We start from the raw sequence: 19,964 nt of genomic DNA, 5'->3' as shown, positions 1-19,964 counted from the left end.
TTTATAACATGTCACTTTCCTGGACACACACACACACACACACACACACACACACACACACACACACACACACACACACACACACACACACACACACACACACACACACACACACACACACACACACACACACACACATAGATGTATACACAAAGATCTATCTTTGTGAGGACACTCGTTGACTTAATGAGTAACCCTAACCTAAATCCAATTCTAACCCTAAAACCAACCCTACACAGCCTAACCCTAACCCCTTAAAAGTCATTTCACAGTCAAGGTGTGTCAGAAAGTCAGGACCAGCCAAAATGCCCTCACTTCAATTGTTTAAAATTCAAGTTGGTCATGCAGCCACACAGTCTCACCAAAGGAAATCTCATCTCATATACATACAAGCAATGCATGCACCTGGGCATAGCAGAGAGATACAAATAAATGCAAACACACACACACACAGATACAGACAAAGATTACACATATGCTCTTCAGTCCTCTAAACCTCCACAGGACACACACTCACAGATGGCCACAGGAAGGAGACACATATGCCCACTTATTATACACAAAAGTTATGCTGTACACTTGATCCATCATACAGCAAAGATTTCTTATTTTCAGAGATTTGGAGGATTGAGCCTGTGTATGTTTGTCTGTAATCCCATAAGCCCTGCAGCACTGCACGCTACTCCAGGATGTCCCGCTTGAAACTGTAGAAGGATGGGAGAATTTATGGAGGGGCAGGGGAGTAACATTTGGCAATTAAGGTTGAACAGAGGTGAGGAAAGAAAGCGCAAGAGAAATATGGTGATTTTACAGGTGATGACAAAGAGAATAAAGGTGATAAGAGAGAAGAAGGACACTCAAGAGGTCACAATGAGGACATAAGTTTGTAGAGACAGAGATGCAGGTGGAAGGAGGTAAAGGGAGGATGGTTTGGAACAGAAGAGGGGGAGAGAGATGGGGAGTAAAAGTTTGGATATTATGTCATGAAGACAGGACAAGCAGGTGGCGGAGTGTTTGATTTAAAACAGAGTGACAGGGAGGTGAAGAGAAAGGTGAGAAGACAGAACAGGAGGTGAGGTTAGGGACAAAAACAGCTATAAAGGAGGATAAACAGAGAGTATAGAGACAGGCAGGGAAAAAGGAAGAGGATTAGGAAGGATGGCCAAGAGGAGGAAAGACATAATGTGAGCAAGAGAACACGTCATGGAGTCACTGCTGTTTGTTCAACTTTGTCCTCTGCTGACCCTCTTGTTTTCTCTTTGTCCCTACCATATATATTGTTTTCTGTTGGGGAATAGAAGGTAAACAAGTGGTGGCAATGGCCAGTATCTGAAACTAAAAGGCTCTGCACCGTGTACAAGAGATTTTTTTTACTTTGTTCTTGTTCTTGTTTTAACATAAAGTGATCTTGAAACCCGACCATGAAACACCTTTTATGTGAAGACAGCTGTTTTCTGCATTAATTCACACACAGAACATGATGCTAACAAGCAGAGAGACACATGTTCTCTAACCTGTGCATACGCGTTCATCCATACATACAGATGCATGCTATTAATATTTGTACAAGCACACACACATCAGCGTGTGAACATGGTCCATACACGCAGATACACAGGTGCATACCATATGTACACATGCATGCGTGCAAAAAAGCACAAATACACACAGGAAGCTTCATTCTTTGATTGAGTTACTTGCTGTGACCTGAGTGTCCTCACAGTCCCAGACGTGGATTGAGATCATCCTGGTGACTCACTCCATCCTGTTGTTCTTGCCATGTGTCACAGCTTTGTTTCTGGTAAGACACAACACCATCTTTCAGTTTTCACTCAGCTTATTGAGGTCTGGATAAAGAGGCTTGAGAAAAATGTTATTTCAAGTACAATAGATATTTGATAGTTTTCCTCTTCACTGAAACATCAACTCGAACCCTTTTTTTTTTTTAACACTTGACTGAATAAAAGCATTAATTGCTGAGCTGTAATAGATTTTATAATACTATCAGCTTTGAAAGCTCTTTTCATATCTACAGTGCAACAACTTTTATTTATTTATTTTTATTTTTTTCGGAACATTTTCTGAACAGTGTGTATTCGACCAGATTGAAATCTATTTTATGGGGTTGTTTGTATGGTATAGTCAACACTCAGCTATTGAGTTGTAGTCTGACTGTGTGAGGCTAGAAACATCCAGCTCAGCTGTTTCACCTACACACACACACACACACACAAAACACACTATTTATACACCTACACATGCCCATGGTGTGTTCTCTGTCTCACAACATGCATTTTTACACCAATACACAGCAGGATCAGTCCCACACACATGCTCTCACAGTGCACACTCATCTCCCACTTTCACAGAGAGGGATCTCTCTCTCTCTCTCTCTCTCTCTCTCTCTCTCTCTCTCTCTCTCTCTCTTTCTCTCTCTCTCTCACTCACATGGGCTCTCACTCTCGTGAACTGCAGCTCCTCTCTCTCTCAGGATGAGCTCAGTCTAAGTCAGAGTGTAGGACGGGACAGACAGGAACTGATCTCTTTCTTCATATACAGCCAGCAGTAAGTGCGTCTTTATTTCTCACAGTTTTTCTTTTCTTGCTTCATGTTTCTCTTTATCTTCTATATATTTCTCCTATATCTATATCTCTTCTAACACAACTATGAAAACAACTCTCCTTTTCTGCTTTTCTAAGCATATGTTCAAACAAGATATTTAGATTAGACAAGATAGTTAATGACTCTTATTGTTGCATTTAGGCCTGTTTTAGAAGTGGTTTACCTAGCTTAAATGGTGAAATGGCTTCATTTGGAAACTTTGAATTTCATGAATGCTGTTTGTGTTTGGTGCTGTGAACACAACTTGATGCACTGCTGCTCCAGATGCGAGACTAATTTTAACAGAGAGACACATCTAACATTTATATTTCAGCTGCTGTTCACACATCGGATTCAGTCATATGCCTGCGGTGGATGAACTTTCTTTCCACCTTAAGAGAATCTGTAATGCACTGGGATGTGCACAAGGTGCAGTCTTGTATGAGAGTTGACATGAGACCAGCGGTCTAGCACTTTCTGTGATGGTGTGGTGTTGTGATGTTTGAGAGTATTTCAGAAGGAAGAACAGCAAAAACATTTCTAGTTTCTAGTCTCCGGTGCCAGGCTTACCATGCAGGCATTTTACTTTTTTTTTTTTTTTTTTTTTTTTTTGTGAATCTAAGTTTTTCCTTCCACATTTTATTTTATGATCACCTGCACTATTTAAATTTAATTCAGTTTATTCTTGTGGATTTTTTGGGCCTATGGTTGTTCTTATGTTGTCTGGCTTTGTCTTACACTCAGCATTAAATCACTGTCTCACTATCAGTGTCCCAAACTGACTGGTTGACTGGCTCTTTTAACAACAGTGTGTGGGCTGCAGCCTAGAGCTGATGGTAACAGTTTTCTATAACTCTGCCTTATCTGCTTTGCTGGTTGGAAACCATGTAAACTTTTCAATCAAGCACAATATATTAAAGAAAAAAAAAAGAAAAACTAAACAGAAACAGTAGATACAGTGAAACCTTGAAGCTGTCGTAAAAGAGGCCAGTTCCTTATATAACTGTAACTTTAGTCTGAATGAACAGATTGCAGCTCTTCTCCGCAGCTCAGAGTTGATATTCAATGCACTGACTGTAAACATGCATTGTGTGTGTGTGTGTGTGTGTCTGTTTGTCTGTCTCTTGATCCCGCCACTCATTTGGCGTTCAGTGGCATCTCTGAGGTGGACTCTCAGAAAAAGACAAATCAATGTACAGATGTGTATAGAGCATTTAGCTGTCGAATGTAATTCATTTCTTCTAGCTACATTTTTGTTTAAACTCATAAACCACTAATTCCATCCAGACCTGTTTATTCAGTGGGAGGAAATTACGTGAAAAGCCACTAATCCGCTGAGGTTAAAGAAATAACATGGGGGGCAGTGTGAACAGCAGCAGATTTAAGAAAAATGAAAGACAAAGTTACCTTTGAATTGGACCATGTAGGGTAAACAGTCTCCTACAATTTGTGTAAAGATGGATCTACAATGAACAATGAGGCGAAGATGCAAAACTGCTGTGAATTTGATGTACTAAGTAGAAAGTTGCTCTCTCCTCTGCAGAACAGAAGCTTTGACTACAGTATTTAACCATGCAGTTCACATCAGTTCAGCAGAATTAAAGTTGCACAGTGCATGTAATCAATAACCTGCCTAATTACCACTAAGGTAAATAAGACGGTGAGGTTACTGTATGCTCCGAACCTACTTAAATTGCCTCTTCCAGTTGACCATGCAGAGTTGCAGCATACAACAGGTATTCAGATCTTTGACTTCAAACCCTGTGGTTCTAAAAACAAGCTCATTATATCTTTGGGTAGTTTGTCTTCCAGACATACGGTGCAATAACACATGCACATGCTCGTGCTCGCTTGTGTTTTTGTTGATGACCTTTCTGTGCTGCTTTACTCACAGAAAGAGACACAGCTCCTAGGCAGAGACCTTTTTTTTTTTTTTTAATGAGAAGATGACCAGGCTACTATTGCTGAAAATGTTTTGTCTTTAGGTTGGATTGTAGATTTTCTACAGGAGTCAGTTGCATGTTTATGTTGTGTTCTTACAAACCACCATGGGAACTGAAAAGAATTTACTCCTGCCCCTTTGCTTAACTCATGAAAAACCCTTGGAGGCAGTTTTGATTAAATATACATATTAAGTGGTTTGTGTGAGAGCTCTCATAAATTATGCTGCCGTATCTTAAAGGTTGCAACATTTTAGACTCTTCTTTTTTTTTTTTCTTTTGAGGAGGAAGGGACCCACGCACAGACATACACAAATGATGGTGAGACAGTTGCACATGAATAATGACGCACAGTGGAAATTATCATCAGTGGGATTTAATCCACACCTTTAGGTTGGGACATGGTTGGTCTCAGCAGGTTTTTCCTCTGGTATATTTAGATCTCTAATCTTTTGAGGCATTACACCTACATTTAAGATTGGAATCAGTAATAGGAGATTTAATTGATATTCAGTCTATTTTCCAGTACAAGCTGTTGTAAAATCTACAGCATCTCTCACTAATTTGTCCTCAAACTTTACAGTAAATCATGCGCACCACACATGACTTGAGCTATGAATCAGTGGCCTACAGCTCCACCTCAACAGGCGGTGTCAGATTACCCCAGTTCATGCCCCCCGGTGTTTCCTTGTTGACCCCTCATTCAAAATAGCCGACCAAAATTTAACAAGGCCAGTGGCTAACTTGTTTTTTTGCTAATCCTTCTCTAAAGTCTGCACAAACGTATTTTTATTTAAATACTTCCACCCTCTCTGTGAAGACAGCATAATGACAACGATGGGTACTAACTGAGCTTTAGCACCAGATGTGTTATAATGGATTTCCCATATAACTCATTATTCAGTGACAAAAAGGAGACACTGTTTTCTTTTTACTCCTCTCAGTGCGAAGGGTTTCCTCAGTGAGCATTTGCCCTGAAGTTACATCTGCAGTTTGTGTGCAGACACAGAGTGGATGAGGACACAAGAGAAGCCTGAGAAGCACTTGGGTTCAAACTGAACTTGATGCTTGAAGCATCCCAGTGGAAGATAAAACAAATCTATTTCCAATCACAGGGGTCTGACCTCAGCTGCAGTCACACTGATGCAGAAACGTATTCATGCTCAATGAAAATTAATTTTTTAAATATATTCTCTGACAGTTTCTTTTCTGCTGATATCTGTTGAATGTCTGTCCCCATGGAGATATAATTGTGGCAATATTACTCTCAAAGGTGTGTGAAGTGGTGTGAAACTGTGTCTCAATCTGTGTGTGTTCTTGTGTGCATATCTGAATACACAGATTCTTGCACACCTTCAGAAATCTGAGTACACGTATATAGATTCAGATACAGTTTCACAGCTTTCAGCATGCAGCTGCAAATGTGCATGTGCCCCCTAATAGACTGGGGGTGAATGGAATTTAAACACTGCACACAGCAAGGAGCATGAATCATTCTGAGTAATGACAAAAAATCAGAACTGATATGGCAAGGTACTGTTAGAAGTAAGTGAGAAAATATGTTTTTGTCTTTGGATTTGAATGAACTGAGCCTTTAATGAATGAAATGAAATGATTAAAAAAAATATATAGATTCTATGTTTCCTGTTACTGACACTGACACTGTAAAAATATTGTACAGTTTGCTTTATTTTCATCCTATTTCCCAATATCGCATACTACATATCACATATAGCATTCTGCACACATTTTTCTAAGCAACATCAGGTTTAACTTCAGTTTTTCTACAATCAGGGCAGAAGTGATGATGTTGAGCAATCACAGAATTGTGCCTTTAACATGCTATAACACCTGCAAGTTAAAGGGTCAAGCCCCCTTGAACCTTTCAGATGACAGAGTAAAAGCTGGAATTATTAATGGCCACTGAGCTGTCTCTTTGTATCACACTCTGTACAGTCTATGGTTTGCACGTACGTAAGAGTACGAGACAGCCAGAGTGTCTGTGAGCTTGTGTAACAAATTACAGTAGATTAAGTTCACACACCTGAGTTTCAACCCCACACCTGCGTGTGTCTATAGCACAAGAGCTGGCAGCAACACAAGCAGCTAAAACTGGAGGTGGTGTGTGATTGTGTGTGTGTGTATGAAAATGTGTGTGTGAGAGAGAAAGAAAGACAGGAATATTGTGTGTGTGTATATATATATTTATATATATAGGTTGCATCTCCTGTCTGTGTGACTGGGTGCTATGGAAGCCCCCCAGGGACAAACACATACAGCTGAGACAGCTCAGACTTTGTTAATCCGTTTGAGAATTAATCCCTTTGAGATGCTGATTCCTCTTCACTGTACAGTACAGATGTCCTGAGACCAGGCACAGCTGTGGGGTTAACCTCCTGAGCAGAACGCATGTTGTTGTTCACTTATCATTGTGTGATTCATTTAGGGCTGAATGCAACTGATTTTCAGCCCTCTGAGACTAAGAATGTCTCACGTATTTGAAATGTCTCTGCATTCGTCAGGAAATCAGATTTTAAGAGCTGAAGATGAGGTTTGATTGATCTGTTCTCTATACTGAGCAGTTGAGTTCCAGTCCATACTGAGATGGTATCATGCTACTTTCTGAACCAAAAACCTTTTCAAATATGAGTTTAAAAACTAGCTTTAAAAGCTGGTTTGGAAATTAGTTTTTTTTTTTCTGTTTTTAAGTCACATTTTTACTTGCATTGTGGATTAGTGAACACATAATGAAGATTAACTCTGAAAATGAAATGACTTTCTTAGATTTCTTACATCTGTCTTGTTACAGAAAATTTCAACTGTTGTCATGTGTCATTCATACTAACGGTTGTCGTATTTGTTCTGTCCAAATCAAATTAACAGTACAATTTATTTCAACAACTTAACGTTTCTATCTTTCTCCTTGTAGTAAGACAACTGCATCTCTGCGCCATAACGCTCTGTATTCTTGGACTTGTATTACAAAAATAATTTGACGGACTTTTATCTAAATTCCTCTCTTTCTTGTTCCCTTCCTGTTTCCCTCTCTCCTGACAGCATTTCCCGGCTGTGAGCGGGGCCTTCATGGATTCTCCGTACAATGGCAACACGTCCTTGCAGACGTCCACCTCCAACCTCAACGCAGGCTACTCTCGACCTTCAGAAGCAGAGGATGATGGGAAAGTGTCCAGTGACACCATCTGGCTGTGGATCGCTGTGCTGGCAACTATTGGCAACATAGTGGTGGTGGCTGTGGTTTGTGCCTGTGCCTTCTGACCAGGTTGGAGAGCGGAGCAAAATTACTGCTGCTGTCTCGGATCATGGGGAATCTTGTATATCCTGAAAATATATTTTTTTCAGCAGAAATGATGTAAAATAGCCTTACTTTTAAACCAATGACCGGGGAATTTTTGAAGTGTATACTTTAGTTTGAGTTTTGACACACACTTTTGACAAATAGAAATGTTCAAATAGGGAACATAAAACTATTTTATTTATTTGTTTAACAAGGTCATCAAATTGAAATAATTACCTGAGAGAGATAATTACATTACACTTTTTCTGTTCAGTTCTGCAGTGCAATAAAAATAAAATAAAAGCCACAAAATGAAGGCTGAAAATGAACAGGATAGATGCATGATAAGGGACTTCAAAAATGGAGATCTCACTTAAAATACTGGACAACCTCAAACTGACCAAAAAATATGACACACAGACAAATGCCATGCATGCACATACTTTGATGCACAGTCCATAAGACCAGTGAGAAAGCCACCCAGCACGTGTCTACCATTTTGGATTCCCATAGTTTAAAGACAATCCTACTATAAACCTTGTACTGGTTGTCACTGCAGTAAATAAATTTCACTCATTCACTTAATTCACAAAGATTTTTTTTAGCTTGTCAGGTGATTTCAACCAGCAAACTTTGAATCACAAGCCTTAGACAAACAAAATACCTTTACATTAATGTTAGAAAGGAAGTTGTCCAGATTCAGCCATTCGTCATTAAATCTAATTCATAAAAGACAACTTCAGCTTTATTGTTTTTAAACACTTCTTACATAGATAAAACTGAGACTATAGAAAGTAAGTCAGATATACTTGTCCTCAGGTTTGCCCTTTATGGTTAAACACTAAAAGGGTCACAGGGACATTTATTTTAGCTTCCACGTGAGCAGAGCATTAACGTTGTTTTAATGAGCATCGGTCCCGAAGCTAAATGCTAAATTTATTCATTTTGAATTCCAGGCTGGAAAAAACAAGCTGTGGCCTTAACATAATAGTACTATGCTTGCCAATGGTCAGTTGGTTATGCAAGCCAAGCTGGTGTTATATAAACCCATTCGGTCCCAGTTATACCACAGGCTCAGCAGAGGTCAACGTCAGAACTGCAAGGATTAGACAAGATCATAGTTTGATCTCGTAGTGGGATCAGAAGCCAGAGAGAGATCCACCGCTGAAGCTGCACACGATTGAAAGAGATCAGAGGTTTGAGCCGTCACAGAGTCAGAGGATGCTTGATCAAAGCACTGAGCTCCAACCTGTATTGTCTATATTATTCTTTTCTATTCTATTGTTTTTATTCATACATTTTCAGCATGCAGTATATTTACTTGACTAATTTTGAACACTGTGGCCAACAAGAGGAATTAACCCTTGTGAAATCTTGCTCCTTTTAGTTACCGTTGCTACGCCTGCCTAGCTTTCCACTTTTGCATGGCACAAATGCAGTTTACAGGGTGGTATAATAAGGGAGGCGATATACGACTAAAAGTAGTAATTTTTGAAGGGAACAAACAAGGCTGAAAAAGACACTACCCTCCAAACTCCATAGCATCTCTCTTCCTACATCCCTTTTCATGCTGCTTCAGCATTTGGAGAAATCTAAAGCCTGACAGGCCTGCTGTGCCTAGTTACGGTTGCTAAGCCATGATTGGACAATTGCTGTTTTTTGTGGAGGGGTTTAGCCAACACTCGGCTATGATGCTCTCATGCCGTGACAACAGCTTATTTTTTCTTTTCCATTACTTGATGCTTCAGCAAATTCTAGCCTCCCTGATGTCCACAAACCTCCACACTAATAGGTAATCTAAAAACTCCACTTCATCACGCATGTCTTACATTTGAAGACACTGTGGCACCCTTAAGAAGCCCAGTAGAAACAAAGAAGCAGGGCTCAGGAGGAAATGAGAAGTGATTTGTTGAAATGTAACAAGCCAAGAGGGTCACAAAGAAGCATTTCTATCTGTCAGGGTTACTTATCTCCACATTATAAGGATAAATACATCATTAAAAAGGGTAGTGCCATTCGCTTCAGCTCCTTTCAAATCACTCTGAGATCGTTAGTGAGGAGATAAAATTTCATAAAGCTGATAGGGATGAGGCAAATGAGGTAGACAGGGCAGGAAGAAGAGAGGGCAGAGGGGGGGACAGGGAGATTCAGAAAGAGAAAGATGAGAGTAGATCAGGTCAGAAGAGGTCAATAAGTAACAGGAGGAAACTTCATGAAACTGGAATGAATAGAATAGCAGAAGAATCAAATCACACTGTTGCTCCATGTGCTGCAAACTTTGTCTGGGGCTCGGTGCCAGGCAAGTAAATGGACAGTGGGTTTTAAGCTTTTAACAGTTTTGGAAGACACAGACAAACGATACTATCCTGCCAATAGAGGCATCAGGTAAAAAAAAACAACACTTATATGAATTGTTCTAAAGGACATGGGCAGTGGATGACTTGTTGGGAATATGGTGCATCATCAGGCCATCCAGTACTGTATGTAAAAATGAAGACTCTTTTGTTGCCTGTGTTTAATCCCCATAAATTAAACTAGATAGTCAGCAGTGGTACCTTTATTGGTACTCATGCCATTCTTCATGCTATTACCCTGTCTCAGATGACTTGCCAATATACTGCATAAGGTTGTTTTAACCCAGTCTAGTCAGAATGAATCATACAGCCAGTGCCATCCACTGCACGTGTATGTGTTTATACATTTGCATGTGTTTGCACATGCATCTCACTATCTGTCAGTTAAGATCCAGCCTGTGTGAACTGCGTCATCGTCCTGTCAGTCCTCTGCAGCGTAATGAGCTGTAATGTGCCTCGCGTTCTCCCAGCTCGAACTTCCTATCCGGTTTTCCTTTTTCCCCCCTCCCTCGCTCCATGTACCACAGGGAAGCATGTCTCTGGCGGCTATTAGGGCGGTCAGAGCGAATCGTATCATTGCGGTTGACTTTACCAGGAGAGGATTTCGCAGACAGAATAGCACTGACTTCAGCTGTCAGAGACAAAGATAGAGTCTAAAGAAGTGGACAGAGAGAGAAATGAGCAGAGATAAAAAAAAAAAAATCTGTCATCTGAGATAAAGAGTGGCAATGAGTGACACAGGAAGTGAAAAAGCAAGATGTAGAAAAGAGAAAGAGGGTAGATAATGAAGCAGGAAATGCTCAGTGTCATTTCTGCCATTCAGCCAGTACTTTTATCCACAAGGAAAGAGACAGTGTTTCAGAGTGAGAGTGAAGAAATGAGCCAGTGGAAAGAGGTCACGTAAGGAGGAGGAGGTTTGACAGAAATAATAGCATTAATAGTAGTCACAATGAGAATTAGTGAGAATGAGAGTGAGTTAGTAAAGTAGAAAAGTCAGAGAGGAAAAAATAAGAAAGGACACATGAATATGTGTTAAACATTTTATTCACCTACAGTTTGTTTCTAAATGAGAACAAAACTGAGATGATTTATTTGTTGCAGTGACAATACTTACTGGTATTTTGGGATGATAAATTAAGTATAAATTAAGTAAATAAATAAAATAATTACTTGCTGGGAAATCTTTTTTACTGTAAAAATTTCAAAATTTCAAATTTTGATTTATTGTCTGTATGGATTTAACTGATTTAACATGCAATTTACTTAAAATGAGCTCATTTCACATAATCCTGAGAAGCCACTCAGAGTTTATTATTAGTTGTCACCACTTCATAACCACCATCAGCAACCACACAGTTCATGCTCATAACAATTTAGCTGCAGAGTGTGTTTGTGGTCTTTGATTGGACAGCGGGGGAGTTGGTCAAGGTGCAAACTGTAGGTGGTGGTGAACAATAAACACCTGAGCCTGATCTGACAAAACAGAGGCCGGTTTCTGTGGAAGAATGGACCTTAAGTAGCAACCAATTAGATACTCTAAGTGTGTTTGATCCCAAGATTTTGGAACTGACTCAACAGACTCTACAAAAAAAAAAAAAAAAAAAAAGCATACACAACTCAGTATCTTTTATTGTGGACAGTTTATGCTACTCTCCAACCAGTCAGTCCTGGATTTCATATGAAAGTGAAGGATGAAATCTCTGTCCAGCTCTCCTGCTGCAGACACCTACGACCAACCCAGCAACCACAGCTACTCCACTCCACTTGGCCATGAGGTGAGAATAAAGCCGACTCTTACTTTGTGCAGAGACCTCATGTAGACCTCATGTTTGCTTTTGTCTCTTACGTGTAGAGACTAAAACAAGTTGCCTGCCTTGAATTTTTAATTTTCAGTAGCTTGTTAGCAGTACAATGGTAGAAATGATGTAAGAAACACACGTCACAGATGAGTTTTAACTCATCTAAGGGCTTGTGCTCCCCCACAGGGAAGATTTTTTTTTTCTTGCATTAAATTCACTAATCTGAGACACTCTGCAAGTAAATAAAGGAGACAGCCATGCTTAAATATTGTGGGAGAAAAACCACAATGCAAACTTGCAAGCTGTGTTTTCAAAAGCTGCATTTAAGTAAGTAAATAAATTAACACTGTAATGCAATTTGTGTAATCCGAGTGGCATTATCTTTATATAAGCCTAGTAAAAAAAGTAAAAAGATCTTCAAAGTTCACAGTAATAATCCTGAACCTGAACCTTTTTGCTTTTATAGTTCTTTTCTTTCTAAACAAGGAGACTGCATTAATAGGCTCCCATGCTCAGCTTTAAAGTGTAAAAATTCTCCACACTGGATGTGAACCCAAGATGGCAGTATAGCAAGCTAAATGAACCAGCAAACTGAAGTGACAGAGGATCAGAGCAGCAGGGAGTTCATCTCTGCTCCTCTCACAGTTTGACCCTGAATACATCAACTCTTTTCTTTTTTTCTTTGCCTCCTTTAATGAATACAGATCTTTTTTTTTTTTTTTAACATCATTAGCTCCCTTTCAGATGCAGAATAAAGCATAACATTATTATTTCAAAAGCATAACATACACTGTGGTCTGTTTTTCTTGTGTGTCACATTGCACCTTCTGTTCTTTTCTTTTCATCACTCCTTTCATGCATGTGAGGCACCAGACCGTGAAGTCCACATTGTGAAACCCCCCCATGCACACACATACACACACTGTCCTCGCCAGACCTCTGACTCGTCCCATCTTTCATCACTTCAATCTTATGTTTTTCTCTTTTGTCCCTCTTTCACATTCATGTAACTCGCTGTTTACCAATACTATAACAGTGTAGTCTTGACCTTTGGGTCAGAATGCAACCTTAGATTAGTTAATATGCAGACATTGCTGCAGGTGATTTCCAAGACTGATATATTGCTATTTGTTTTACATAGTAAGTTGCCTGTCAAATAGTAAACTTATCAAAACAGATAGCATAAAATATACAGTTGCCACAAGAAAGGCAAAAGCTGGATCGTAAAACAATTCTGGCAAATGTCCTTTAAAGCTTTAACTTTAAACTTTTGCTGAATAAGAATACACTGAATCTCCTTTCGATGCATGTTTTCTTTTCTTTACAGATCCTCATCAGTGATTTTTGAACAGGAAAAGCAGCAAATACAACAGCCTGGCGAGATGACAATAAAACTGGTCTGTCTTTCACAAAATAAGCTGAAAACCAATATTGTGGCAGGGACTTCATCCTGATCCACTTTCTGGGGTTATAAGGAAAAATCTGAGATACAGTTGTATCTGGAGGACCATGTTCTAAATCACAAAACTGATTTGCATGAAGAGGGACTCTGTAAAAACTGCAGTGTGGTGGCATGAAGATCTATACTGGATGAGAAGACGTGGAAAAGTAACATCAGCCTATGAAAAATGGTCTAAGACTATGGCAAACGTCCCATAAAGGTTATAGTAGGAGTAAGATATAGTTACAGGCCCATATCCATTCAACAGCCCTGATGATGATAATGGACAGTTTGAAGACAAAACACTCAAACTGTGATGCATCCATTAATGTAAAGTTTGTCTCTTATTTTACACAACTGTACAAGCATGAAAAATTCATTTTTGTTGCAGATAACTTTGAGGACAGGATGAGGTACTTATAATGAGGAACGGGTCACAATGCAAACATAAAGCAGAAACAGTATGACTGCAAACATCTGGAGAACTGTATGTTTAGCAGGAGGAGGACAACGGTAAAAAACAGCTCAACCTTAAATGTTAACATGCTACCACCGTAGCATTATAGTATATCAGCATTACGGCATTGTGTGTACCTGATTTGAAATGCATGGCTACTAGATTTATTTCTTTCCCTTAACTGTCTTCTTCGATGGAGTAAACTGTTGCACTTAAGTAACACAAACTACATGCTTATATTTATCAGTTAATATACAATTATGTGTAAGAGTTTGGCTTTAGATTTGATTCTATGTTTTTTTTCCTATATCTTAGTTTTAAGTTTTATTTGAGAAGATATTTCTTAATATATTGTCAATCATGTCGTACATCATATTTCTTTACCTTCAAAGGGAGTTGTGTAAAGTTAGACCTTTCTACTATCTGACTCTTTCAGTAAATTAAATCTTCTGTAATATAATTTCATTAAATGAATAAGAATGTGAGATGGTTGCATGAGATTTTGTTCTTCATAGCTGCTTTTCACTTTCAACTTACAGTTTCTAAAATCTTTGTTAAATCAAAGCTCATTTAAAAGGGATATCTTTGAAAAGCTTTTACTGCCACGTTATGTACATCTGTTAAAAGATAATTTCAGAAAAATGGTTTGAATGGCAGTGTGTCCTTTCAGTGGATTCAACAGTGCAAAAATATTTTTTTAGTTCAATGGTGCTTGCTGAGGAGTGAAGGAGACGCAGAGGGAAAGCCAATACACTTGTAGAAGACAGGATGGTGAATATTTAATGACTGTCACATTATAAGGGAGACATTCGTACAACTGGTTTTTTACTTTGTATGAATGAAACAATGAATTCAAAGTGAAAGCGAAAGGACAGGACTTCATCCTAACGCTGACTAAATGTGAATTAATGGTAACGTGGCTTCATCTTGATTCAGTGTCTTCTGGCTTAATCACAGGCTTTCCTGTTTCAACTGAAATGACTGCAGCTCCATTATACAGATGGAAGGAAGGAATAATAAGAAAGGCATCATTCTCCTGCAATAGTATCTCATTATCTTCATCTGTCATTAAAAATACATTTACATTTACATTTTTTTTGCAACAGGGATTCTGCATTTTGTTAAAGAAGAACTCATATAGCACAAATACATCCACTCATCACACTAAAGTTTGTGCTCCTACTTAAGAAAACATCTTCATCCCTTTGACAACACATGCTCTACATGCTGAATAAAGAGACTTAATGTAAGTAGGAAAACACAACACAGGCATGCTGCAAGATGAACAGAACAACAGACGTGTCTGTGAACTTGTCTGGATGCACAATTTGGGACTGAAAAATAAGCTAATGAAATTTACATTTTAACTAACATTTTGGCCCCCCAATTGCAATACTGCTTAAAATAGTGGCTATGTGTACAGCATTTGCTTTTTTTTTTTTTTTTTTTTTATTTATTACTGGCCTTTTCATCTCATAAAATCAAATTTACAACTTCAGGTTTCAGGACTGTAATAAACCACATCAGATGCAGGATTTCTTCAGCTGGAATGATATGATCTTCACATGTGGATTATAAATTGTTCATTTTATCTTGTTGGACTGTTGCCTCTCTTTAAAAATCTTCTTGATATTAGTCTAATGTCTCTCCAGTTCCAGTATTTACTTCTGGAAGGGGACTGAGGACTGATGGAATTAATTATTTGCACTGATAGACTGAGTCATGACACAGAGCACTTCAGTGACAATAATTGCGGTAGAGAAGAACTTTTTCTTTCTTCCTTTCTTTCTATCTATCTTTATTTCTTTGTTTCTTTTCAGTGTTGCTTAGTGTTGCTTAATGGACTAAAAATTCCTCTGTGTGTAATGTTTTTTAATTTTTTTTTTCTGCCTGTTAGCTTTGTAAGGCATTGTATAAGCAAGTGATACTCAGTTTGTGTGTGTGTGTGTGTGTGTGTGTGTGTGTGTGTGTGTGTGTGTGTGTGTGTGTGTGTGTGTGTGTGTGTGTCAGCTCTTCAGGCTATCGCAGATACTCCATCTGTAGTCCTGCCAGGCTAGGCAGTCTTTGGGGAGAAGAGAGCTCCTCTAACACACACAGATGAATGAATTCATGCACACACACACACACGCGCGCACACACACACACACACGCACACACACACACACACACACACACACACACACACACACACACACACACACACACACACACACACACACACACACACACTCAAACACACACAAGGAAAATAACACGTTATTTAACACTGATTGATTCTAATATTAAAATGTATCATCAGGGTAACAGTGCTTCCAAAAATGAAATTATTAAAACTAATCATCCCAACACTTAAGAACTCAAATAGTTGACTATGGCTAAGAATTTATTTTATATTTTATTTTATGTTATTTAAACTAAAAACATTTTTACTCAAATGAAATGATGACTTGAAAGATGTCATCACTAATGTGGATGAAATGTGAAAAAATAGTTGTAAGGTACTTGAGTGGTTACCGTGACCAACCTCAGAGAAACAGACAGATATCCAGTCACTGATGACCCTGAGGAGAGGATCACATTGTACAGAATCTAATCCTCACATTCACTAGATAGAGTAAGTCAAAAGTAAACCAATATCTGGGCCTGCAATCAAGGTTGTGAAAGCATGAATCTTGAGGAAAAACCAAACTTCATCTGCTGGAATAATAATAATGATGATAAACTTTATTTATATAACACTTTTCTTAATAAAGCTTAATAAGCTTAATAAGCTACAGATAAATTTTAATTTACACAAATTAATTTTTTTTTAAAAAAGAAGAGATTTAAAAGCAGTGATAGAAACCTAGTCTCAGCAGCTAAATATTTTTTTTTTTGGGGGGGGGGCAATATTGCCAAAGTATTATAGCCCTCAGTTACCAGTCGACCTCTGGGATTGAACAGAAGGTCACTATGAGCTGATCTAATATGATGCCCAGGCTCATATGGGGTTAGCAGATCTTTGATATACTTGTATAGTTATATGGTCTTGTTTTCTTGAACTGTTGATAATCCAAGCAGCATCATTTTGAACCAACTGAAGGAGACAGAGTAAAACCTGAGATATATCTGTGTAAAGACTGTTACAGAAATCTGGAAGGCAAAAAATAAAGGAACTGACAACTGTCTAAAAGAGAGAAAATGTAAACAAAAAAAAACAAACAAACAAAAAAAACAAAAACAAAACAAACCAAAACTATCATTTAGTGGCTGCATAGTGCCGGTTTCAACATGCCAAAGACAGTGATCACTGGCCTCATGGCCAGTACATTTAATCTAGCATGGGGGCCAGGCAAAGAAATGAAAGGAGAAAGGGATTAATGAATGACAAACAGAGACAGTGAAGGACGAAGCAAACCATTTCAAGAACCACACTGTTGTGGTAAATTGATTTGACATTTGTAGCTCCTTAGCCCTGGGCTGCCTGACCTAAGAGAGTAATCTGTGAGATAAACAAGATGTCACCCAGAAGCCATTCCCCAGAATGAAGATAGAGATAACAATTTTTCAGCTCTGACTGTCATGTTTTTGGGAAACACTACCAAAGAACCTTCCAGATGAAATGTTTTGATGCCAAAAGATAAGCGGTTACAGAAGGACAGTAAATGATAAAAAATGACCTTGTTAAACAGCAAAATAATTTATTGATCAATAATGTGTGCAGTAAATATGTTCTAATTGTCTTTAAACATTTGTAGTTTAATCTTTCTCAAAATAAATGTGCATTAAATATATTTATAAAGTATATTTATAAAATAATAATAAAATATATTTATAAAATGCACTTTTAGGTAGTATAATGAACTGAAAATTATTTTAGTTTAGTTGCTACAAGAGCTGTTCCCCATCTGATGTCTGTGTCTTTCTTTCCACTAATCTCTGACACACACACAAACACACACACCATAGTGTTTTTATTGAATAGCTGTAGCAGTCAGGAACAAAGATGTCTATATATGGTGTGAGAAGGGCAGAGGAAAACAATGATGTAAACTTGGCTCTCTCAGTCACGATTTTTCTTGGCAAAGTGGCTCTTAACTTTTACCTTAGCAGGTTACTGTCACTTTAACAGTCAAATCTGCTGAAGTCTGAGCACTGGAAAAACACTGAGAGCCGAGAGGGTAAAACCGACCTCACAACATATTTAGATGCATAATGTATTATTTGTTTGTACCACCAAATTCAACATCACATTGCGTCAGTCCTGTCTTATGAATTACATTCATATTGGACAATACTGCAGAACACAATTTACGTTCAGCACCAATGTGGAGTCCCAGCGCAGAAAGCACATGTGTGTCCTTAAAGTAGCAAGGGGAAAAAAGTAGGTCCAACTTTCAAGCCAGAGGTCACAGTTGGAATCAGACCAACAATTCCCACTGGCTTTTTTTTTAAACACTTAAACTATAACATCTCTCTAACTTTAACCATTATGTGGTTACTATGCGCAGACATTATAAGGATAAATAATAAAACAGAAGTAGTATGGGGTTTGCAGAGCCCATTATGAGCATTCTGTTGTAAAATTAATGAACAAATACATTTTGAAATATAATCATGCACTGTGACATGAAAGTGCACTTCACTGTGCACATGTGAGAGTGTGTGTCCTTGGAGTGAACTCCGAGTATTAACGAATGAAGCAATGACTAGTCCCTTACAATGTAAAAGACAGAGAGAATAAAACAAAGCTAGAGACACACAGTCTGAGAGCCAGTGCTCTTGGTTTGCCTTGATAGCACAGTTGAGTTTGTGTGTGTGTGTATGTGTGTGTGCATTTGTCTTTTCCAGTAAAGAATGACTCACAGGCTCAGTCATTCAAGTCAATCTAAAGATTAGCACATTTTACAAGCTGAGTATAAACACTGTCTGCAGAAAATGTTTTTTAGCAATTATGTGGCACAAGTCTCATCTTGTCTTGGCAGACGTGATCATTATGACTTTATAACTTTACAGACCAATGTAAACAGCCATGTAAAGCTCTGAAAAGATTTGGGATTTTTGGCAAAGAAAAATGGACAACAAAACAAAAAATACCACAAGCTTTGTTTGGATCTAGACATACTGATATTCTGATCCAGATACTGTCCTGTGATGCCAAAGGTGATAAACTGCATGGTTACCTCCCTCTTTACTGTGATGTTGTTGTTGGTACAGCAGAAATGTTTGGCATATCATACGGTAGATATCTCTTGTGTGTTGAACTGCCAAAAACTTGTTCAAGAATTGTACAACAAAAGACATGAAGAATCCACTGTAAAGAGTAAACTGCATAGTTGGCTTATTGGTTTTGGTGCATCTAGTGATGTTGGTGACAGTGGTTTTTAGCAGAGAAAGGGTAATATACAGTATTTTCGGTTTTTAGAAGGCTTCATTTGTGAAAGTATCCATTTATTAATAATTCCATTTTGCTGTTACGTAAAATGATAAAGTGGCCATTGATCTATTTAATCCGGGAAGCGTCTGGCTGTTGATTATCTGTGAGTGCTGAGTGAGAAAGTGTCTGACAGTCAGCCAGCCAGATGGGAGTCACTCCCTGATCTGAAAGTTTGCTGGACAATAATGAGACACAGATGGTAGCGGTATGTTTATGATACACACACACACACACACACACACACACACACACACACACACACACACACACACACTGCTCAACCTTTAGTCTACAACATACTCAATATACTATATGTGAATACTGCGTCTCTTATAACATTTGTGTTTTTGCTATTTTAAACATGCAATAACACCTGGGCGCAGCGGAAACATGGCAAACTTGTTAGCCATGTCAACTTACCTATCAACTTCCCTATTTGCACATCCAGCAGATGAGAAGTAATATTAACATTCACTGTTTTAGCTCTGTTATGGTTTCCCCTAACTTATTAGGAAACACTCTGGCTCTTTAGCTGCTAAATGTTGCCACTATGACACCAACTGTCTGTGTCATTTTTATATTTTTTCTGAAAACAGTTTCCTGCTGTTGGCAAAAACCAATGCAATGAGAGCATTGTGAGTGAACCAAAAAAGTGAATTTG

The 19,964-nt window shown here is 38.4% G+C and overlaps 1 protein-coding gene across 1 annotated transcript; it reads left to right on the top strand.

Annotated features, from left to right (window-relative positions):
- The first annotated feature begins 983 nt into the window (after window positions 1-983).
- Window positions 984-7,817, top strand: LOC121187380 (uncharacterized protein C14orf132). Its single transcript, XM_041046595.1, has 4 exons — window positions 984-1,052; window positions 1,724-1,801; window positions 2,503-2,565; window positions 7,599-7,817. The coding sequence occupies exons 1-4, from the start codon at window positions 984-986 to the stop codon at window positions 7,815-7,817; spliced, it is 429 nt and encodes a 142-aa protein (XP_040902529.1).
- Window positions 7,818-19,964: the final 12,147 nt, after the last annotated feature.

Source organism: Toxotes jaculatrix, chromosome 9, assembly GCF_017976425.1.
Source record: "Toxotes jaculatrix isolate fToxJac2 chromosome 9, fToxJac2.pri, whole genome shotgun sequence".
Lineage (NCBI taxonomy): Eukaryota > Metazoa > Chordata > Actinopteri > Toxotidae > Toxotes > Toxotes jaculatrix.
The sequence above is the reverse complement of the archived record's forward strand: the minus strand, read 5'-3'. Positions and strand labels throughout refer to the sequence as shown.

What these genes read in the sequence shown, in the direction of transcription:
- LOC121187380 (XM_041046595.1), top strand. Translation starts at nt 984, where the DNA reads ATGAAGACAGGACAAGCAGGTGGCGGAGTGTTTGATTTAAAACAGAGT. An exon ending in ACAGGGAGGTGAAGAGAAAG is followed by an intron (nt 1,053 to 1,723) that starts GTGAGAAGACAG and finishes GTGTCCTCACAG; the next exon opens with TCCCAGACGTGGATTGAGAT. An exon ending in TTCTTCATATACAGCCAGCA is followed by an intron (nt 2,566 to 7,598) that starts GTAAGTGCGTCT and finishes CTCTCCTGACAG; the next exon opens with CATTTCCCGGCTGTGAGCGG.